This window comes from Ornithodoros turicata, chromosome 6, assembly GCF_037126465.1.
Source record: "Ornithodoros turicata isolate Travis chromosome 6, ASM3712646v1, whole genome shotgun sequence".
Taxonomy (NCBI): domain Eukaryota; kingdom Metazoa; phylum Arthropoda; class Arachnida; order Ixodida; family Argasidae; genus Ornithodoros; species Ornithodoros turicata.
Window position 1 is genome coordinate 53,495,868 of NC_088206.1, and position 23,559 is coordinate 53,519,426.

The 23,559-nt window shown below is 44.6% G+C and overlaps 3 protein-coding genes across 4 annotated transcripts in view; 1 reads left to right on the plus strand and 2 right to left on the minus strand.

The window, feature by feature from the left end:
• LOC135396711 (protein phosphatase 1 regulatory subunit 14B-like) overlaps positions 1-15,907 on the minus strand; it is a 39,688-nt gene extending 23,781 nt beyond the window's left edge. The window contains exon 1 of the mRNA XM_064627846.1: positions 15,820-15,907. Within this exon, the coding sequence (XP_064483916.1) occupies positions 15,820-15,848 (29 nt within the window). The 5' untranslated portion in view covers positions 15,849-15,907. The remainder of the gene's footprint in view (positions 1-15,819) is intronic.
• Positions 237-13,834, plus strand: LOC135396708 (uncharacterized). 2 transcript variants are annotated; one of them, XR_010423507.1, is made up of 10 exons: positions 237-810; positions 1,337-1,613; positions 1,708-1,842; positions 3,581-3,748; positions 4,377-4,622; positions 4,688-4,892; positions 8,596-8,885; positions 8,939-9,025; positions 9,746-10,197; positions 11,801-13,834. XR_010423507.1 is itself a non-coding variant. In XM_064627836.1 (9 exons), exons 1-9 carry the CDS (start codon positions 445-447, stop codon positions 10,039-10,041), a joined length of 2,070 nt encoding a protein of 689 aa, XP_064483906.1. In that variant the 5' UTR covers positions 237-444; the 3' UTR covers positions 10,042-13,834. The 2 variants fall into 2 exon arrangements, 1 of the variants encoding a protein (XP_064483906.1); XM_064627836.1 differs by having other exon boundaries at positions 9,746-13,834.
• LOC135396710 (protein-L-isoaspartate(D-aspartate) O-methyltransferase-like) lies at positions 15,741-23,559 on the minus strand. Its single transcript, XM_064627844.1, has 6 exons — positions 22,920-23,559; positions 22,725-22,861; positions 20,686-20,790; positions 18,665-18,785; positions 18,223-18,308; positions 15,741-15,996 (listed from the first exon to the last, which is right to left on the minus strand). The coding sequence occupies exons 1-6, from the start codon at positions 22,969-22,971 to the stop codon at positions 15,838-15,840; spliced, it is 660 nt and encodes a 219-aa protein (XP_064483914.1). The 5' UTR covers positions 22,972-23,559; the 3' UTR covers positions 15,741-15,837.

Consider the following 23,559-nt stretch of genomic DNA (forward strand, 5'->3'; position numbering starts at 1 on the left):
CCTCCCCCTCGTTTCTTACACTGTCACGTGACAATGAGAACGTTACATTGTTAACATTATTTGTGCAGTACGATCTCGCACAATTTTTTTTAATCATCACTCATGGCATAAAAGCGGGCCATCGTCAGAGAATGCAATGCACAATACGATGAAACCGAAACTAAGATTCAGCATCCGCATTACCCCGACGACATTATAATGAAATTAAGATACAGAATTTCTGCGTCAGGCTTTTCCATGCGGAGCACGAAGTATATAACATACAGGGCTGACAGCGAACATGCGTAATTTTCACCAAGAAAACACCATATAATAGAGGTCCACTTCCTCCTCCCTCCTTTTCCAATGTTCCCGCATCTCCACCATTCAACAACAACGCAAGATGGCTTTATCCTACGTTTGACAGATTATCCTGTGCCGTGCCCTGCGTAATCGTTTTTCAGTATGCTCGTGGAAAGCCGTGGTTTGGTCATGTTGCAACTGCAAGCTGCGATACTAATTCTGGCAGCGCTACTAATATCCTGTGAAGAGAGCTTCACTGCACTGCCAGCTGCATTGGAATCGAAAGCGCATATTGTGCCTCGGAAGATTCACAAGCGACCAAGTGCCGCCCAGATGCCTCAAGCTTCGAGAGATGTTCGAAATATCCTGGAAGGATTCCAGGTGAATGAAAACCGCATAATTCGAACCGAGGACTCACGTCGAATGGGAGCGAAGTACTTGAACGAGACTGAGGTCGGCTCCAATAGGGACTGCATCATTTGGTGCTGGGAAACAACCAACTGCAATGTGGCTGTCTTTGAAGAAAAGGTGAGAAACTGAAGAGAAATGAACAATTAATCAGAGTGAGGTTGAAAATAAAAATGTCTGTTGTCCTCATGCATGTCCTAGCTCATACATGCATGTCTATATTAACATATTTGTCATAATGTATAGCAAAGAAATAACAATTAATAAGCATTTCCGATAGCTAGAGAATAAAAAAAACGCACAAGTTCTTAAACAAAAATTAGCAAATTTTCAACAAATTATTCTGTTTGAGAACTTTTGCACTTTCTCCACAGCTCTAATTCTGACATGGAATTTAAGTCTAATAAATTTCATGTAACGTATTGGACTTACAGTTTGGCAAAGGGTTAGGTTCTTGTAACTAATTTAATTCATAAAAAGATAGGTCATCAAAATAAATTCTTTGCCCAAAATCTCGCATATCTTTGTAATAGAGATAGTCCCCTAAATTTTTATTTTTCTCATGATGCTTCTTACAGTGACGCTGGTCTTGCCAGTTTGTACTCTGAGCTGTTGCCCAAAAAGCAAATCTGTTTTTCCTCCACAGAGCAAAGGCAGCTGCTACCTGTTTGACTGTGGTCCGCCATCTGCCTTTCTGTGCTTGTTCACGTCACACGCATTTTATACTGTTTCCCTTCTACTTGTGGGACCGAGGGACACAGAGTGGGGATTACCCTCAAGACACGAAGATGAGCTGACACAGTTGCGCCAGCCACCTCTTCTACTGTCTACCGAGGTCCCACCCGAGGTCCCGGAGTCCCAAGTTCCCACTCTGATCCCAACGGCTACCGAAAGTGCAACCCGAATTACAACTGCTGTTCCAGGTTTGCTGTTCTAATCGTGTTGCGTGACAATTAACAAGTGAATTTTGAAATCCCAATAGTTTTACTAACACAAGGAATTGGAAACTCGTTTCAGACACACGCTGCCAGAGATTTCAGTTCCAGTGTCAAAACTCCAGCGAGTGCATTGCAGTGTACAACGTTTGTGATGGAATACCACAATGCCCGGACGGTAGTGACGAAAGTGACGACTTAAACTGCCCTGGAGCTAGTAAGACATTAATTCTGTTATTAGCGGAGCTATTAACAAAAAGCATTTCTGACTCAGTTCAGGTATAACAGTTCACATACAACTATGCACTTTGAAATGTGCAGTAAAACCCTCAATATATATGCAATGTTCTTCCTTGTTCTTCACATGAAAACACTGCATCAGATGCATATTTGAACAAAATTTGAGCATTTTATTAGGAATTACACTGTGAAATAGTGTAGCCCTCATTCGGGAGCACATGACAAAAGAAGGTGCCAGAAACAAATATAATCATGCAGCAGAATGCTTTGCTTTCGGCACTGCAACACGGTCAAATAGACTTTTTAGAAAAGTAAGCGCCACCTGTCATGTATTGGCATCGAAGCGGAAGTCCAGTCACACGCAAGGACTCATGGGAACTTAGAGTGTCTTATAGCATTACGAGAGATGGCCAGTGGCGGAGGTAGAAGAAGAACAACAACATTCCCGGTGTGCGCAGCAGTAGCGTCAGCGTCAGTCGGGGTAACCCATAATTGAAGCAGACGACAGAGCAGTGTCCCTCAAAGTTCCCATGCTGCTTTGCGCCGCGCGCATCTTTTTAAAATCGTTTATTAAAATGCGAATGCCATTTGTATTCGTAACAGTAAAGGAAGTGCAAAGTACGGCCTGTCAGCCGTGCGCTCACAGCGTAGACTCTACAATCCCAAACAGGGGTTGCGAGTGTCACATGCCGCCGTAAGAAAATATCTCAAACATTCGTGGGTATCGCACGATTGGCAGTGCTTTGATGCTGAATCTATTTTGCGCAGTGGAAACTGTCTGGCACTGAAACATCAAAAATATTTCATCATGACCAGGATTTTCGCTAAGGGGAACCCAAACTTTCTCAAAACCAGCAAAGCCTTTCATGAAAAAAAGAAAGAAGAAAAGAGCTCTGGCTATGTTAGTGCTCTCGCACCTATCTGCTATCTGAAAATCTTGCAAAGTATGCGTTATGCATGCATTTTCAGCACAGTATGCTATACAACCCCTCTCCCTCCTACTCCTTACCAAACCATAGCCAGAAAATCTGCATTCTAGTGAGTGTACCTTCTTATCATGAAGTTGGTTTTGCAACGAGATAACATGCTAACAAAACTAAACAACTGAGCTGCTGTAATGCTGTTATGTGGTCAGTACTAGTACACCTAAGAGTACGATCTTGCACGGTAGAAATGCCATGGTAAAAAAATCAGAAAATGTCACCAGACACGAGAAAGCTTTGTGGTATAATGCACGTGGAACAATACAGCCATTTTAATTTTTGGTGGCAACAAAAGAATAGCTAAAAAAATGGCTGACCCTCAGTCGCATATCCAGGGGGTCAATCGCCCCCCAAAGCCCCCAGGCTACATACATGTGTTTAAGCATAACCCTCTCTCCCACCCCCACTATGCAGTTTGAGAAAGCACCCCCTCAGCCCCCAAGTTAGGGTGTGGATCCACCCCTGCTGACCCTGCACCATTAACATGAACTTGTCACCACAATATATTGTTCAATGCATTCCTATGGCAAGGCCAAAACATATGATTAATGAGGGGGGGGAGACAGTAAAAAGTTTGGGCTGCTCTCTCTTACAATATAGTCTTCTGTAAATAGAAGTAATGCAGGTCAAATGAAGTTTTCATGGAAATGTAGATACAGTAGCTGGGTGTGAGTTACAAAACCCAATCTGATGCTGGTCTCTCAATATCATTTATACTTGTCTGGATATCAGAATCTGGAGATAAAGCCACAGCAGCGCCAAACAGTCAGACATCATCGCTGCCACCTACAATTTTCCAAGCGGACGTGACGACCACCCCTTCCCGTGGTCTGTCTCAGACAGGAGATCCGTCTCCTCCGAGAGAACCGCCCCCGAGCAACAACATCAACCAGGAATTAAGTAAGCTATGAATAGGCTTCCGACTTTTCGGATTTATCCGACAAACTCCGATAAACTCCCTCCGATGTTTTTGGCAAAAAATCGGATTTATCCGATAAACTCCTATGCTTCCAAGGCCCACGTGGCAGCCTTACGGTTTTTCCCGTTCCCTTCTTCCTTTGTCCCCTTCCTTCCACACCTACTTTTTGATTTCAAACTGATCCACACATGAATGGCCCAAAAGGAGCATAGTGCACACACTTGTCCCATATGTTCTATGCATCCTCGACCCTCGTGACTCTACTTGTCCCCGGCACTGGGATAGTTTGGGATAGTCTGGGATTTTGAGCCTGGGCACCATTCACAATATGTGGAAATACGCTTGTTTTTACTTCAATAGCTCTGGGTAGTAAAACATCCGTGCGCTATATCGTGTGGTCTCAGTTACTCTTATACTCCTTTCCTTGCATTGTCTCTGCGATGACTACTCCGAAATGTACTCCGAAATCGGCGTCGTTCATTTTTCGTTCATCATTACTTTTTATTTCTCCGAGAAACTCCGAATTTCGGAACCCTAGCTATGAACTACGAACAAGTGCCTATCGTTAAGCCTTAGCGAAAGACAAGTGACATTACGCACATCTTACAGGAGGGCGGCCTAGCCCTTTTCACCACAAGACTGGCATCAGGCTCCCTTCTGTGCCACGAAATGAACTGAACAGCTGGCCTGGAGATGCCAGACAGTCACAGCCTTCAAGGTCCGACTACGCCCCATACGGGTCCGACCCATATTTGGGCTACCAAGACAAATACGACGACTACGGTGCCTATACCGACAATGGTAGACTGTGGGTTGGAGACAATGATCTCCAGCTTTATCCTTCTATACCCGAAGGTACGTTTGCTATCACGAAGGGGTGTGCGTCACGGTGGAAACGGATCGCACTTTTCGCCACGCAGGTGCCATGACGCCGCAACAGGCGAGACCTCAGAATCAGCATTCAAGTCTCCAGCAGATTCCACGCTTCAGACAGCAAGAAATGCAACGTCAGTTTCGTCAGCAGCAAATTCTGCAGCAGCAGCAACTTCAGCATCAACTTCAACAGCAGAAGCAATTGGCAGCAATGCAAGGAAGAGGTGACAAGCAGTGGAGGATGCTACACAGGTGATACAATCATTTTACATCAATTTTTAAAACAAGCTTACAATTTCATTATCAAACAGCCACCCATTCTAGCAAAATCTATCCAACAGCCTGTAAGGATGTCTCCTCGCGGAATGCTAGACCCCACTACCTTGTCACCAACACAAAAGGAACGAGATTCGTGAGTCCGTTTTACGAGGGGTGTTCAAGTCAAACCGGGACTTTTCATTTTTCGCAAAAGTAAAATGAACTTACAGGCGAGAAATTAGTTTTATTTTTCAACGTAATCTCCAGCTGCACTAATGCACTTGTCCCAGCGTTCCACTAGGGCCTGGATGCCAGCAGCGTAGAAATCCTTACCGGCGCGTAGAAGCCATGATCGGACCACATTCTTGACCTCGTCGTTGCAGCTGAAGTGGCTGCCCCCAAGGAACGCCTTCAGTGGCCCAAAGAGATGGAAATCGCTGGGGGCGAGGTCTGAACTGTAATGGGGGATGTGGCAGCAACTCCCAGCCAAGTTCCTGTAAGGTGCTTGTCATGAGATGCACGGTGTGCAGGCGTGCATTGTCCTGTAGGAGGACTCCTCCTTTGGTGATGAGGCCCGGCCGCTTTTGCTTCAGCGCCTTATGCACATCTCAGTAATTGATCCCACTATTGATGGTGGTATTACTGGGCAGAAAATCAACATGAACAACGCCAGCCTTGTCCCAGAAAACCGTGGCCATGACCTTACCCACAGACAAGGTGCTTCGGAACTTCTTGGGAGCTGGCGAGCCCGGATGCTTCCACTGTTTTGATGCGCGTTTAGACTCGGGAGTGAAATGGTGCACCCATGTTTCATCGCATGTGATGATCCGATCAAAGAACGGCTGTCATTCAGTGTCGAAACGGTACCTTAGCTCTTGGGAGATTTCCAGTCTTCTCTGCCGGTCAAACACGGAGAGCTGTCTCGGGACCCAACGGGCAGTAACTTTCCGAAACTGGAGGTGTTCATGAATGATAGTGTTCAATGTTCCCACAGAAAGGTCCGTCTTTCGAGCCAGTTCGAGACATGTTATCCGTCAGTTCTTGAGGATCAGGCACTCCACAAGTTGGGTGTTCTCAGGAACTCTGACACTGAGCTCTGAGCCGCCTAGGCCGGGATCGTCCTGCACTGATGTACGGCCGTCTCGGAAACGTTTTGCACCACTCAAACGCTTTGCTGCGGCTAAGTCTATCGTGGCCATATTGAGCCTGAAGTCTTCTCTGAATTTCAGATGACTTTACGCCTTCATTCACGAGAAACTTCATGACAATTCGCTGTTCGATGTGCGTGCTCGCCTCGTTGTCGGCCATCTTGTCCAGCACGTGTTTTCTGTTTCGCACAAACTTTGGACCACCACGTGGTGAACGCGGAGGCCTGTCACGTGTGAAAATGACGAAAAAGAAGTAGCGCGAGTCATTTGTACACTCAGGAGACAGAAAGTTTTGGTTTAACTTGAACACCCCTCGTATTATAGAAAGAACCTGCGATTTACACTTTCCCTTTCCCTCTCCATCTCAAGAAGGCTGACAATGCTGAGCGCTCTCTCATTGGTCTCCGCAAACGATTTGTCCAATCATCACAGGAGATCGTTTGAGAAAACCAGTCCAAAGCTCTCCACATTGTCACACTTCTTGAGAAGGAAAGGGCAAGGAGGAAGGGAAGGAGAGGGAAAGCGTACATTGTTCTTTTTTTTTTTCGCTCGTAAATCACAAACATTCCTTTTCCTTTTGTGCTGGTGTCCCATTCCTTTTGTGTTGGTGTCAATGTAACCATATCTTTCATTCCACACGAAGCAATTTTTGCAAATTAGCGCCTTTTTAAAGCAGCCCAGAAAGCCATCTCAAAGATTTTCTCTGTGTCACACATTATGAGAGGATGTGACCTTACTTGACAAGTAACACAAAAAATACTCTGTACGCAATATTTTTCTCAGGAAAAAACATACCCAAACATCGATGCACGCATTCCCGCTCAATTCGCTCTGCAGTGCGAAATGAGGAGGAGGAGGAAGCAAAACCTCACCGGTGATGCCATTACAGTGACAAGAGTGACCGCGTTCCAATCGAGGCCGGCACTTTCCGCTTTTTTTGGGGGGGTTCTCTCCCAGTTCTCCCTGTGTAGCAGACGACATTTCTCTAAACCAAGCAGCAGGCTGTACTGTAATAATGTCAAACCAACTCGGGCAGCTAGTTGCGGCCGTTGTCACTGTTGCGCACGGTCGCAATTTTTAAAATCGCATTCTGTGATATTTATGAATCTGTCGAATTAATCACTTCGCATAGTGCATCTTATAGTAGGCAGGTTAACGACTTGGTTTAAAAGTAGGGTTGTGACTGAAGTGCCTTCTGCGTTGAAGGGCCCTGCGTTTTCGGGTAAAACCCGGCAAAACCCGTTTTTACCCCCCCAATTTGTACCATCCTCACTTAGGGTAAAACCAGAAAAAACCCGAAAACTAACTTAGCAATGTGCCAATTTAACCACCAATACGGGCACTGCTGAATGCCAAGCACTGCATGTTCAGTATTTTGTTCATGTTCAGCAAAGTACGAGAATTGCTCTCTTTTCTATTTTTGACCCGAAAATATGCTTTTCCACCCAATATCACACGATTTTTCAGCTACTCGAAATAAAACCTGATTTTTACCCCAGATTTTCAAAAAACATAAAACCTGAAAACAGAGAGCCCTAGGTATATGCATTATTGTTTGGAAGGAAAAACACAAATCAGAACCAAAGAAAAATCTGAAAAACATACGCCAATACAAATTTTAACTGTTCAGATTTTACCGGAAGACTGATTTTGGGGACTCCCGTAGCCGAGAACTCTGCAAGAACACAGCAGCCACGTGGCGTAATCTTCACTGAAACGGAACTCCACCACGCAACATGCTCAAGGCCAACCACTGCACTGGTGCTGTTATGGGCGTACACCTTTCTAGGACCATTAGAGGGGTTGTGACATTTTGATATGTGGCGTTCATTACACGATACACACATTGTACGCACACCAGAGTATGGCGTAAGGAAGAAACAAGTATTTTTCTACACATTGTATTTGGAAAGCCTCAGTCATGCATGCTTATGGGAGTTCCCATAAGCATAGGGCATCTCGTGCGGCCTCTTCGTTGACGGTGATGCCCGCTATGATATCAGAGGCAGATGAGTTGTTATTTGTGGTGCTGCTTTTTTGTGTCATTGCTTTTCCACACTTTTCTACGTGTTTGCTGTAAAGCTTGGAATACAGGTTCATAGCTATGCAAATAACTGCCCTTTACGTTTATCCTGCATAACCTAGGCCAAAGCATAACAAAAGTGCACACACACCCCATTAAAAAGAGAGGGGGAAGAGAACCTGTTATGTAGCGAAGTTCCGATTTTATAGAGTAGCATTGTACATCGCCATGTACTATGACAATTTCAGAATCAGACCATAAACGCATGAAGCTTGGTGAAGATACATAAAAAAAGTAAAAGATGATGTTGCATGGAAGACACTCATTGTTTTTGTGATAACGTTATTTCTCAGCCGCCACTTTTTCTCGGAACCTCGGATAATGAAGGGATTCCAACAAATAAACGGAGAATAACTTTGAATTCTGAGAAAGTAATAAGCCCCGAAAAAAACATACCCTCCAGTTGGTTGAAAACCCGGAACCTCATCTGTATGCCAATCCGACTAACTTTTATTTTTTTCTGCAGACCAACACCAGTGCTGGAGCAACCAGAAATTCCCCTTCAAGAGTCGTCCTACATTCGTCCTCACCCTGCTGTTACATATGAAGGGCTACGGCAGCGCCTTCCAGAGTCCCCACCATTAATATCAAATGAACCAGTAAGGCCGGGCGGCCGACAGCTATCACTCAACATTGGCTCTTCCGAAGGCGGTTTTGTCCAGCACCAGTCCCCGAAGGAGACAGCTGCTGCGGCCCCGGAGTCTGAACACACTCCAATGGCAGCAAAGCCGGTAGCGCCGCCAACTAGCAGCAATGGTAAGAGACGGAAGAGGCACTGCAGCGTTCAGGCTCATGGAACATAATTTCAGATAATTTGTACGAGACAGTAGTTGAAGTGGAGCCTCCTCCAGTTCCAGAGCATCATCATGGTAAAGCACAGGCAAAGCAGGCTACCAGTAAGTATTGCTATACTACAGACTTTCTACTAAGTCTTTAAAAAAATTTACGGAAAAACTGAAATGGAATGAGAAGACATATAGGTCTCCGTTCGTATGTATGGAGGTTCCCATGCTGTTGCATTTGTGTATGTCTCGGGACAGTAGTGTAGCCAGAAAAATATTCAGCAGAAAAATATTCTGCGGGTTCTATGGACGGAAACTTTACATGGGGAGAGGATTTACTGTCGTTTCCCTCTTCCAAAATGCACTACCAATGGTACAGTAAGGGAGTGTGCAACTACTAGCTGACCTTGAGGTATCCATCACCGAATTTTGCTATGCAAATGTGCTGAGACCAATTACATCAAGAGCACAGGAAGAATACAAATTCCAGAGAGCCACGTTGCTTTGTAGCAATGGAGTTCATTGGAGTAGACGGTGATCTGCTGGCCAGATAGACCACTTTGCTGCACACATAAGCCATCGATGTCGATTGTTGTGTCCTTCCTCCACCCTTGACGTGCTTGGTTTCTGTTTTGGCTCATTTGCTTAGCAAAATTTGGTGATATCTCTCAAAGCTTTAAAAAAAAAAGAAAGAGTATCAGTGTAGGATAAAGAAAAGCACCCTATACATTGTACAAATTTATCTTTCGAGTGCAGTTTCCCAGATAGATTACTAAACTCAACTTGCATGTTTGAATCAAAGAACTGAAAAATTACTTTCACCCCTTTGTTTAGAAAACAAGAACAAGCCTCATTCAACGCATCCACACCCGTCGGTACAGTTCGGTAGCCTCAGCGAGGTTGCCAACATGCGTGTCAGCTTCACCCAAGTAGAACAGGCAGGCAGGGTGGCCAACAGAGAATCAAGTTCTGCTGTTCTAGCCCTCACTCTGGGCCTGTGTGTCACGGGACTCCTGCTCGTGCTTGTTGGGTGTCGACTACGGCTTGCACGTCACCGCCTGGCCCGTAGGGGAGGGAGGTCTGCACTCGCCCATGATGCAGACTACCTCGTTAACGGAATGTATCTCTGAGGAAATTCTTTTTTTTTTTTTTTCCCTTTCAAAATCTACAATGGCAACAGAAGCCATCAGAAGGAAAACTTGGCAAAAATTTGGCAACTTGGAAAACTTGGCAACTATTTGGGCTCTTACTATGCTTCAAATCACGAGACATGCCATTTTCTCACAGTAAGTCTGTGTCATATATTCATAGAGCCTGAAGTTTTAGGGTTTAACCCAATTCTTCACCCCGAATTGAAGGTTGCCTCTTAAGGGTGAAACCCGATTTTTACGCGGCAAATTGCCCTCACTGCATCTGCAGGAATGCACACTAACTTGTTAGGCAGCAAATGCAGTTACATCACTGTTTGTTGCAAACCAGTACAGTTAGTTTGAGTAACTGAGCCCGATTTCTCCACAAATATAGCATACTGGAAGTTTTTCCACTCGAATTCGAATGAATTTAGAGCTCATGTTTGTTACCCCCCGAATTTAGAAAAAATATTTCCCGAAAACTTAAAGGGACGGTCTCGTATCCCCTGCCCCTTTCATAAAGTGTACCATTCGATTGCCCTTTGTTGAAAATGGAATACTGCTAATTTACCTGACAAAACACGCCGCAGTTATTAAATAACCGAATTAAATTGATAAAGACTGCAGGGCTAGCCACGATCTGTGTTGGCAACAATAAGAATGGCCACGTCTCCCTGTGAGTAAGTCTGTGACAGGATACAGAAATCGTCTGCTTTTGCGCGCGCTAGTGCATCGGCGTGAGCAGACGACTTTCAGAGGTTACTGGGCACCGCGGCAACTCTCGTACATTTTCTTTCAGTTCTCAGGTGAAAAACGTGCATTCTAAGTAGTGGCAAGCATGGTGGTTCAGAACAACTATGTTAATCCTCAGAGACAAGTTAAAAGTCGCAGGACAACCCCATCCACAATCACAAATCTGAAGTCGCTGGCCATCGGCGCGTGCGGTCGCATTACAGCTCCGACCAAAAATATATTATGCGCGCTTCCATTACACTCCCCGTTGTACACTGATCATGCTTCGAAACGAAGTGTCGCTGACGATGTCCATGGAGAAGGAGTGCGTGTTTATTTAAAAACCGCATTAAATACTCGCGGAAAGAAAACACGTGACTTAGCTTCCACGTATCCGATTGTGCGCTACATTATGGGAGACCCCACAGTCAATGCTGGGACTACATTCTCCGCTCGCGGAGGTATATGCCTGAGCGTGCCCATTTCGAGAGCAAAGGGGATTACTCAACCCAAGGTGCTTCTGCAAGTTAAAATTACCATGACAACGACGACGCACCCGCAGGGCGACGTCATACGTGACGTATGCATGAGAGAAGCGCAGCTTTCGTCGTCTGCTCTTACGGCACGTTTCGACAAATTCCCCGAAAACGACTTGGTTATTCTGAATGAAACTTTGACGGTTGTATGTGTACAGTACTCGTGAAACTAGTTTTGGCTAAGTGTCGGAATCACCCCGGCTGTACGAGACCGTCCCTTTAAGGCTCTACATATTCATTTTAGAGTCTCCAGTTCTACCAGGATTGGTCAGAATCCATGTGGCATTATGAAGTTTTCCACCTAGTTTTCTATACAATTAAATTTACCTGAGAAATTATACCAGATAATTGACCTGTAAAATGCTTATAGATGCAGGTTTGTCCTAAAGGTGGGCATTGGCAGGCTAAAGTGTGTGTGTCTTTCAATTACAATGTTTCTAAAGGTTCGTTTGCAATTATCACCAGCAACACTGTGTCACTTTTATCCCAAGGTCCAGCACAACTCACTGGGGGCCATACAAGTCAAGGATTACGAACATTACGTACTACAGATATTGCGAGGCATGTCAATCTCGAGCAGGTAGTACTTGTGGATCTGAGCTGAAGGTAGCATTTTCCTGGTTTAGACGAATGGAAGTATGTGGAGGTGACTCACAAGAGACTCACCCAGGGAAATTCTGCCATCGGCATCTTCACACACACCTCACATCTCAGACTTCAGATTTGCAAACTGCAATGTCAGTTCTTAAAATGTTTGTGACACACTGATATTTGTGATTAACTAATTGCATCACATATGTATGATACTGCACATCAGTATAACAGGTGAAAAAAAAAAAAAAAAGTCCTTGCAAAGTCCCTTCAGCAGACTGTGGCAAGAAGCTTTGATCATTTCTAGTGGTAATCAGAAGTGTGTGACACCAATAACGCCTGCCATGGCATCTCAGCCTAATCAGATTTAGCATTTGATTTGGTACTCATTTGCTAGTACTGAATTTCTATGCGTCTGTTTCATGCTTCGCTGTAAAAAAAATGGGTTAAAAGTTCATATTGTTGCAAATACTCGTCCCAGACATCTATTTAATAGAACGTGGGGGTGACATGTCACAACTCCTCTAAGAAATCCTGTATAGTTGGGTTTTCCAGTGAAAAATTAACTCAAGAAACATCTTAAGAGCACAACTACAGCTAAAACAAACTACTATGCTCTAACACAGTGGTTTTCGAATTACGTTATTCGAGCTAACCCGCGATTGTGCCAGCACGACTTCAAAGATCCTATTACGAGGATCCTGTTATCAAGGATCCTTCAAGGATCCTCTACTACACAATGATGGATGCAACTATGTAAAGGCAGGTCGTAGGTCAATACAAGAGAAAAGCAAGAGGGGCCCCATATCGTAAGGAGAGACTGTGGAGCTGGATGACACTTGCTGGCTCCATACTCTTTACAACGAGCGGAGCGTTAGCCATGACAACACTGGTACAGTGATCTTTATGCCTATCACGATGCAAATGTCTTGGTACTTGCTAAAGTTTCACTTGCAGGAGCTCGACAGTATCATGCTCGCAGAAGCTTGGTTGAGGAACCATCGAGCAGGGTCACCGCCACAGACACACAAACACAGACGAAAACAAAAAAGGCCACGAGGCCTTAATGTGTGATTAGAGTCTTGTGGTTTGGGTTACACTGGGTAAACCTGTTATTATGCCAGATTTTCATCATCATCAATTCGGATAAAACCCGAATAGCTCCGAAAAATAACTTGGCAAAGTGCCCATTCAGCCACCAATACGGGCACTGGGGAAGATTTTGGAAAAACATGAAACCCAAAGACTCAAGAGCCTGTACATGATCAGGCATGTTGTGCTAGTGTTATTGCACGTTTTTTCGTTACATGTCACGTGTCTGCCTGCTACACACATTATATGACTATCTTTGTGTCCAACCTGTCTTTTACTAGTTCAGTGTTTACTCTTAGTTTACATTTTTAGTTCATGCCTGGTTCCATGAGGCACGACTCTAATAGCAGATTATGCCTTCGGTCCAGTGGGTGTAAATTTTGTGTCATCCAATGACAATTGTCTCTTGCTTCTCAGGACTCGATGCATGAAAGACAAATCTTCAGCCTTGCACATTTCCAAGTATAACTGAGTATCAAATTCCAAGTCAGTCTTCGATGCAACGAGCTTTCCATTTTGTTGCAGACAATATTCCACACAATCCGAGCCCGCTACACTGCTCTCACATTTATTTCACAGTGTGCGAGACACGTGAGTTAGCCTGTCAGCGTGTGTTGTGCTAGCTGCCGAGTTGTGAATGTTTATATTGCAGTTGTAAGTTGAAGACACTTGTTAAGTGTATTATGTGCTGCTGCTATGAAAGCCAGCAAGTTTTCAATATTCAGCCAGTCATCGTGTAAACAAATACTTATTGTTGCAACACTTGAAGAGTATGTGAAGTGCTTTGTATGTTTGCGTGCGTGTGCCTTACGTTGAAGCGTGAAAGAATAAAGTGTTTACTAGGAAATCCCAATTGTAGATTCCACAAAGCTGCAAGCATGGTACATACGTTATGCAACGTTTGTAGTGTGTAGCTCTACAAATTTCATGCACATGCAGCATGAAGGAATTCACATTCCTTACCAGCGAAGCTCATAACCATGATCAAGCTACAGGAGTGGGCCTGTTGAGTACACACATATCAGGTAGTTTAATAAACCATGTTTCTCCTTTCCACGTTTTCATCATGACACCCTTGGAGCCAAGCCTGCCCATTTTCTGTGGCAGCACTTTGGGCATGATTGAGCACATGTTGTTTGTACCAAATTATTCATACAGCAAAAAATTACTACATCAGAAACAACACTGAGTGAAATGGTCAGTGCACAGCTTTCTATGTGCATTTTGCCCAATTTTTCTTCATTGACTTTTCAAGCTTGTTTAACGGAAACAAATACATAGTAGTCTGCCTTGATTTGTTGCAGAGGTGGGGAAATTACTTTTATTTTGTAATGTGTTACCATTACCGTAATTTAACGCATATTAGCCATGGCTTATGCGTGATTTTTTTTTCTCGCGGGCGCTCTGTGGCCTATCCACCGGTGCGGCTATCTGATGACTGTTTTCCCCATACGCCGATTTTAAAGAAAGGGTCGACAGTGCCTCTGGAACAGCACCGCCCTGGCAATACACGGACAATGCGTAACAGGGGCGTGTCCACATTCGAGTAGACTTCCTGGTGTCTTCCCCCAAGCAGCTGTAACGAAAGTGGTGACTGTGATTCATGTCTTCTGGAAGGCGACTGACCAGTCTATCCATGAAAAACACGCAAGGGCACAATCCGATCTTGGTAGAACACTAGAACTGACCTCGTTTGGTGTACACCATGCTGAGCCCCAAGTATGGACCGCAGGGTTCATGGTCTTCTCTATGGTCTCATTTATCTTACAAATTAGCCGCCTCGTATTGCTCGCGGCTTATGTGCCTGAAAATTTTCAAAACGTTCCGAAAAACGGGTCCTGCGACTTATACGCGTGAAATTACGGTACTCCTTACGGTACATTGCTCATGTCACATTTAATAATGCATTACTAACGTCGCTGCATTCTCAGAGTACGGACATTACTTTGGCATTACATTTTTCCGGAAGCCTTTAATGCAGGCCTCCATAGTGTTCAAAACACATATTGTAAAGAGACATTACTGGACTTTAATGCTGATACAAAATACTGGGTGATAGTAATCACAGTGCCTGCAAAATCGCTGATGATTCTGTCGAGATATCAGAGCAGTATGCAGATTTTAAATGAGCAACCATAGATAATATTAAATGCAGCATAGGAGGAGTTTGTGTTCAAAGACTCCACATGGGCAACGTCCTCTTCCTTAATCAATGACAAAGTAGGCTGAGGAAAATCCAGCTTGAAGATTTTCCTTGCCCATACCAGACACAATTCATAGCCTCCTGGCTTTACGCAATGCGTGAAATTTCAACTCAAGTATGCCATTATGCATTACTCTGTACATATGCAACGGCATTACATTACTCATTATTCCTCTACAAAACGTAACACATTAGTTATTAATGTGTTACTCCCCATCTTTGATCTGTTGCGACGCTACAGATCCCTCGCAGGTAGCAAACATTATAATTCACCTCACTATCACAAATCCTTACCATTACTGTGCTCTTGAAGCATCACAAAAGCATCCTCAAAAATTACCCTTGTACATGCAAAAATTATTCACTGAAATTTTCAAATTATTTTCCCTCGCTTTACCAGTTGCAGTATGAAAATCTGCGGAACCGGTGGCAATCGTATAAATGAGAGTCAACTGTACTACACAGAATATATACACTCATGCCCCCATACCATAAAGTATGTGTGCTAGGATTCTTCAAGGAGGATGACCCATTGTACAAAGAGCCTCATGAATCATATTTTAAAACTTTCATACAGGAATATTGGCACACATTGCATGATAATGCTACTAAAGTCAAATTCACCTGCAAGGCAAATGGGAACTAGCTAGCATCTTTAAGGTAGCCGTACATTACTCCCATTAGCGAAGTTTGACTGATTGTACCATCTTCTAGCTTCTTGACCTGAAGCAGAGCCTGACTTGCTCCACAGGCACCCACCGGACAGATCATGCAGCCACCAGGTTTCAACTGGCCGAGTAACTGTGAATAAAGAACACTGTCTTAACCAACAGTTAACGTCTTTCTATCAGTGATGGGCAAAGTACCTAAAAAATGGCACATAAGGAAAAGTACCAATACCAAGTATCACTGGCAGTCAAGTACAGTATGCAATACCATACTGCACAAACATACCACAAGTAAAATACAAAGTACCAGGCAATGCACACACTTGTCGAGTATGTTAATGTTGGTCCATATGTGTTGATGCAGGTGACAAAGCAAAAAAGACAAAAGAGGTACAGAGCAAATACCCAGCAATTCTGTTCATTTCTAGAAGTTGAACTTACAGAGCATGGTATAGTTTGCTGCTCACTCACGAATACGTAATGAAATGGATGGATTAATTTGGGCTAATGTAAAGGACAGAATAAATGAGGCCTCAAAGTATCATCAGAAGAGTCCCATTGCATTGTTCGTATCCATAGGAAAACATGTTGGTCGGGACCTTCCAAGGCTTATCATTAAAGGGACCATGAAAGGATATTTGACAAACCTATGACCGTTTTCAATTTGTTCCTCTGTATTAAAGCATTCACCCTGTGAAATATGAAGTTGAAAATCGTTAAATATTCAATATTAACCACGGCCGTGAACGGCAGCTGCTACAGCCCACCTGCGAAGCGAGATGCCCGTGACATCATACACAGGAGATGTTGCCGGTTTGCGGACAGTCCTTTGCGAGCAGATTGCAAAATTTGCAAGTGAACTTGCAAATTTCGCTATGAAATATGTTTCAATTTGACCTGGAGCTAAGATCGTATCTAATCGTTGACACAGAATCCTACCAGAAGTGTAATGTAGCCGTTGATTGTCACCGGAGCACGTTTTCCTCTCTGAGCTTCTTCGTCAGAAAATGTCTCTGTCAGTGGCCTTTTGGGAGCTGCTGCGTACAAATTCCTAGATGCTGTGTGCATCGCATAATCCCTTCCTCCATCGCTGACAATTTGCGTTTCGCCATATTTCTACTGATTTTGACGGCAGATATACGACATGGTTGTTGTCCAAACCGAAACCATGCACCCACGTGGTCCAGCGGGGTGTGTGCTCCCGGTCGTCCACAATTGGCTGAGAGGACTGGACGTTGATGACGTAAGCCCGCTTCGAAGGGATGTATCCGGCGGTCACGCCCCGCTATTTTTGCATGGTAACTGCGCCCCTGGTGCACTTAATGTGGTTAAAAGTCGATGTGTGTATGATAGTGAGGGACCATGAGAACCATTTCCGACAGAGTACTTGGAATTCACGAAAATCCTTTCATGGTCCCTTTAATAACATTCCTATCCTGAGGGTAGTGATTACCAGAGTGGTTCATCTATCTAGCATGCAGCATTCTGGTTCAAAGCCCTGGTTACAACATCGCTAGCATGTAAATGGAGGCCAAGCGCAGAGCAGGCTCAAAAGATATGTGACTTTGGCCATTATAATACTTGAACTGGAGGTTTTCTTTAAAATGCACTGCTTCTTACGGTGCATCAACATTTACATCCTGTCAACCACACACTCGATTTTCTCCCCAAATACGAGCTTTATATAATACAAACTTTCCAAAACAAAAATAAGAACTGACATGCTCCTTTGTATTGCTATTAGTTAGGTACATGAGTAACTGATGGAAAGTACAAAAGTACTTTAAGGTACAGTAAGTATACAATTTGAAATGTACTCAAAGCACAGTGCAACTTTCTACTCAGAAATGAAGTCAAATGGGTTCCTGCACACCTAGTCCTTCAAAAACTCCTCATCCCTGGTAGGGAGGTATCAATTTTGTAGGACACGATGAGAAAATTCTGGAGTGTATTTTTGTACAATTTGTGACAAACTAAAAGTTAGTCAACCAAACCTTGAGGCCTTTACACAGTTTTAGCAAACATGAAAGTTGACACGCAGAAACTCTTACGGCACAGGTATTTCCATTCAGAGAAATTCGAGGTCGATTATTTCATAATGTATGCAGGCACCCGCACGGAGGTGGAAGAAGAGGAAACGGGTGTGGCAGGGGCCAGATTGGAATAAAGGTGTCTCACATTGAAGGTGTCTCACAATGTAGTAGTACTCATTCAGTATCTGGTGCTTCAAGTACTCTGCATCACTACTTTCCATAAAACTAACTGTTTGTGGCAGATAATGAAATCTACTACCTGATCTAGTAACATGTTGTTTGACACATTGTCAAAAATGCATGTCGACTGCGTTCACAGTGCTCACCTGCTTAGGCACTTCTGGTGATGCAGCTCCAACAAATATCGCATCATAAGGTGCTGCATTTGCATATCCTTTCTTCCCATCACCAACTAGTGCAAAGTTCAATGCAATTAATTACTGAGAAACTCACAATCACTGAGGATGCATGGCAGTAACCCCCCCCCAAGACTAGGGAGTTAAAAAAACAGACACACAACTCCGTGGACTATGAGGTTTTACTGTCATGCATTCCGGTCAACAGCTTGCTTGCTTCTTAGCAACTCTTACACAGAGGAATCAGTCCGGACACAGACGTGCAAGACTAGTATAGTAGGGTTACGAGGTTTATGACAAGACACTATGGCAATCAGGTTAACAACATTTATTATGTGCTGTGAAAAAATGCTAGAGTGACCCCGTGTATGCAATTCTGCCTATGCACTGTAGGCAACACCAATAAGCTTACCGATAAACTTGATCCGCTCAGACTCATAAAGGCCCGGTTGATCACGCTTTATGTTCTGTATTGACTGAGCGACCAATTCTGGAATGAGTTCAACCCCAATGGTGAGACCCGTTTGTCCAACCTGAATAATCAACGATGGAAAAAAAGGAGAAAGTGAACATCATTTCAAAGGAACTTCAATGATGGAGACATTCAACATACACAGCTTTAGAACGTCTTTCCTGGATTGGTTGTTATTTGACAAAATTCTTTCCTGTGCCTATCTGACTATCCTTACGTTTGTTGACCAAGAGCGAGGGAGGTTCCGCCTCCTGGATGTCAGCCAATAGTAGGACGCGGAGGGCAGGCACTTCCCAAGCCTCTGCTCTCATCTAAGAGATGTCACAGCGTTACCGTTGTTTCCTGTGTCGCAAGTCTTCTGCAATGGCACAGCAATCTAACCAACTGCTTCGCCGTCCGTTAACCAGCAGCTGTCGCTGTTTTCCCTGCCGCAAGACTTTTGCCATCGGGCACCATTCTAACCAACAGCTTCGCCATCAGTTGACCGGCGTACACGCGACTCCCGCTTGGCCTCGTTCCCATGTTGACGACGGCGAATCCGTTGGTTAGATTGGTGCGCAATGGCAGAAGCCTTGCGGTAGGCGAAATAACGGTAGCTACACTCCTGTCTAAGCCTCGTTCAGCAGTTGGTTAGATTGGTGCGCTATGGCAGAAGCCTGGCGACACGCGAAACAATGGTAACGCTGCGCCATCTCTTAGGCGAGAGCAGAGGCTTGGGAAGTGCCTGCTCTCCATGTCCTCCTATTGGCCGGCATCTAGGAGGCGAAGCCTCCCTCGCTCTTGGTCAGCAAACGCAAGGATAGTCATAAAATAGTCACTCTATGGTACAGCTTGCAACATACTTGTCTGGAATCGACAGTTTGCGGTTTGTCCTGTCTGAAATCTACAGGTGTTGCAAGAATGTTTCTTCCGACTAATAGACACATACGGCATGCTACCCAGTACATGTTTATTAGTTGAAACAATCTTCAACAAACACCTGGATATTCAAAGGCTGGATAAACCGCAAGCTTTCGATTCCAGACAAGTACGTCGCAAGCTGTACATCACATTCGCTTTGCACTATTCACTTAAAATTACTTTTGTCCTTATGCAGTATGTCTTTGTTCAGTCATCAACAGCTCTTACGTTCCACTAACCGTTGAATGAGAGTGATTGCCACAGTTCGAGGTAACTCGTTACTGTAACTAAGTTCCGTTTTTGGAAACTTGTAACTTATGAAGCTGAACCATTGTGCGCCGACAGGGAGTAAGGTGCAAAGCGTTCAAATTGTTGGACATAAACAAAAACGATCTAAGCGTGTTGCACTCCTCCGCAGGCAACTCAAGGTCGAACTCGACTGCTCATGCGCGCTCCACCTGTGTACTGCTATTTTGTGTCCGAAGTGACTTGGAAGTAACTCGTTCTTTTTTTTAAGTAACTCCGTAACTGCGAGTTACATTTCAGGTTGAAGAACTTCGTTATTAACTTAATTACATTTTTCACACAGTAACTTAACTCATAACGAGTTCTTTTTGATAGGTAACTTCTCAATCTATGGTGATTGCATGCATCAAATTCAGTTCCTGCAGAGATTGGCAATTACATTTCCCATGCAGTACATACCAGTACTGTATTAAGTTTCACTGCCAGTATGGTGTTTCCTATCAAAGTTCCTGAAACATCAAGGGAATGTTGCCTCTGTCTTTTGAATGTTTGACATCTCATACCAATGCATGTTGGATATCCTCATAATGCTTGTCTCACCTTTTATCAATAGACGAATCAGTACCAGAAAGAAAAAAAAGTATTAAAAAGGAAGTCTAAATGAAAGAATATTAATTTTCTTGTGTGCCACTGATATCATTGCATACTTTACAACTGGGCTACATAGCAGCAAGATTTAGTCAGAATGTGGTTCGTGTGACACAACACCTATTATATTGAGTATCCAGGCATGACTGCAAAAATCTAGCTCTTACCAGAAGTGCCATGGATACTGTGGAGTAACCACTTCCCGATCCAATGTCCAGTACTTTGGCACCTTCGTACAGGTTATCTTTCAGGTATTCCAGAACCAGAGTATGCTGCATTTTAAACAAACATGCTCTTACTTTGCTGATGTACGTAAGAAGTCTCATCATCATATAAGAGGGGTGTTCAAGTCAAACCGGAACTTTCTGTCTCCTGAGTGTACAAATGGCTCGAGCTACTTCTTTTTCGTCATTTTACAACACGACAGGACTCCACGTTCACCACGTGGTGGTCCAAAGTTTGTGCGAAACAGAAGACACGTGCTGGACAAGATGGCCGACAACGAAGTGAGCGCCCACATCGAACAGCGAATTGTCATGAAGTTTCTCGTGAATGAAGGCGTAAAGTCATCTGAAATTCACAGAAGACTTCAGGCTCAGTATGGCCACGATACACTTAGCCGCAGCAAAGCGTTTGAGTGGTGCAAACGGTTCTGAGAGTGCCGTACATCAGTGCAGGACGATCCTGGCCTGGGCGGCTCAGAGCCCAGTGTCAGAGTTCCTGAGAACATCCAACTTGTGGAGCGCCTGATCCTCAAGAACCGACAGATAACATGTCTCGAACTGGCTCGAAAGACAGACCTTTCTGTGGGAACGTTGAACACTATCATTCATGAACACCTCCAGTTTCGGAAAGTTAGTGCCCGTTGGGTCCCGAGGCAGCTCTCCGTGTTTGACCGGCAGAGAAGACTGGAAATCTCCCAAGAGCTAAGGTACCGTTTCGACACTGAAGGACAGCCGTTCTTTGATCGGAACATCACGTGCGATGAAACCTGGGTGCACCATTTCACTCCCGAGTCTAAATGTGCATCAAAACAGTGGAAGCATCCGGGCTCGCTAGCTCCCAAGAAGTTCCGAAGCACCCGTCTGCGGGTTAGGTCATGGCCACGGTTTTCTGGGACAAGGCTGGCGTTGTTCATGTTGATTTTCTGCCAAGTGGTACCACCATCAATAGTGCATATTACTGCTAGGCTCTCAGGGATGTGCATAAGGCGCTGAAGCAAAAGTGGCCGGGCCTCGTCACCAAAGGAGTCCTCCTCCTACAGGACAATGCACACCTGCATACTGCGCATATCACGACACACACCTTACAGGAACTTGGCTGGGAGTTGCTGCCACATCCCCCATTACAGTCCAGACCTCGCCCCCAGCGATTTTCATCTCTTCGGGCCACTGAAGGCGTTCCTTGAAGGCCGCCACTTCAGCTGCGACGACAAGGTCAAGAATGCGGTCCAATCATGGCTGCTATGCGCCGGTAAGGATTTCTACGCTGCTGGCATCCAACCTCTCGTGAAACGCTGGGACAAGTGCGTTAGTGCAGCTGGAGATTACGTTGAAAAATAAAACTCATTTCTCGCCTGTAAGTTCATTTTACTTTTGCGAAAAATGAAAAGTCCCGGTTTGACTTGAACACCCCTTGTATATCCTCTAACACAAACCAATTTTCTTTTTTGAGCATAGCGATGTGATGGAAGGAGCAAATTGTGGGTCCGTTAGAGATCAAATGTCTGTCAGGAGTGCGCAGCATTAATGGCACCTAAAAATGCACCATAAGTTTTTGCAACATTTATTTTGAATTTCACACAACAGAACTGCCACAACAGCTTGCATGCTCCCTCAGCCTATGTGTGGTTATCCGTGCCCCATATTCATCTCTCGTAAGTGTCCTTCCATACATGAACCACGTCGCACTTTCAAATTTCTCTTTTACAATGTTTCTGCAATCTGCATGTGCTGAGGCAACAGGTGCCTCGCTGCAGTACACTTGCTGAGCAGACAATGCTATGGTGGCAGCTTATGTTTGTAAAGAGTGGCAAACCCAGTTTATAAAAGCGAGACAACATGAATAACTATACACAACCATTTATACTTTTTAGATGGTCTCTATAAATTGGTGTGCGCGCGATGGTGACCGCACCTGTTGCATCCGATAATCCGGTACTGCATTTCTTTACGCGCAAGGAAGTGTTGAACTGTACATTACTCGCCATGTGCGGGGCACTGATGGTTACACCATGGCCTATGCCTTGTGGTTTATCTTCATATGGATTGTTCTGCGTGTAATGTCCTCGATCGACCGTCAACAACACTTGCTCCACCCTCTGGCTCTTCAGGACTCCGTTCTCTACAATGACACACAATATTGTATGAGCTGTTCTGGCGATAAATACATCACTTCTCACTTTTCAAATTCGCCACCAATTCGATGTTGCTGTTGGCGTCCGATCTAACCATGCTGTGGGATGAAAGACTTTCTCTGCCGCCTCTGCTCTGCACACGAAGCCCAACGAACAAACGTGACTCGATGACGGCGATGACGGCAATGTGACGTATCGGTCGGCTGTGTGCCGCACAAGCATGAGCCGTGCCGTGAGCGGGATGTTTTGTTTACAGGCGATCGTCCCCATGTGATTCCCTTGCAACCCTTTTGAGGAGGAGCTGAGGCATGAGGTAGTCCCATCACAACTGAGGTCTGCCTGCTCAGAGTAAGCGGCGCGTTTCTCCCCAACAAGTGCCTAAAAGTTCCAACCAGTACGCACTTGCACTGCTTGCACAGCGGAATTAGAACGTAAGAACAGACAGAACACAGATCCATTTCTATTCATTAAGCGCATTCTTTTCACTTGCACTGGACTGCACTACCTTGGACTCCACGCAAGACGGGTTTTCGGGAGCTGCACTTTCCAGCTGAAAGGAACTTTATTAGTAATGCCTTTCTTTTCAACAGGAAAGTGCAGCACGCAAATCAACCAGTTCAGATCTGGTCCAGAATAGAGTCACTTATTTAGTGACTAGCACAGAAGGTGCAAGCGAAAAGAATGC

Bases quoted from the DNA above. Each gene is read 5' to 3' on its own strand.
- LOC135396710 (XM_064627844.1), bottom strand. From the start codon at position 22,971: ATGGTTAGATCGGACGCCAACAGCAACATCGAATTGGTGGCGAATTTG. The intron at 20,791-22,724 runs GCGAGTAATGTA...TTTAAAATGCAG, and splicing joins CCATCAGTGCCCCGCACATG to CATACTCTGGTTCTGGAATA. The intron at 18,786-20,685 runs GTAAGAGCTAGA...TTGATTATTCAG, and splicing joins CAGTATCCATGGCACTTCTG to GTTGGACAAACGGGTCTCAC.
- LOC135396708 (XM_064627836.1), top strand. From the start codon at position 445: ATGCTCGTGGAAAGCCGTGGTTTGGTCATGTTGCAACTGCAAGCTGCG. The intron at 4,623-4,687 runs GTACGTTTGCTA...TTCGCCACGCAG, and splicing joins TTATCCTTCTATACCCGAAG to GTGCCATGACGCCGCAACAG. The intron at 9,026-9,745 runs GTAAGTATTGCT...CCCTTTGTTTAG, and splicing joins ACAGGCAAAGCAGGCTACCA to AAAACAAGAACAAGCCTCAT.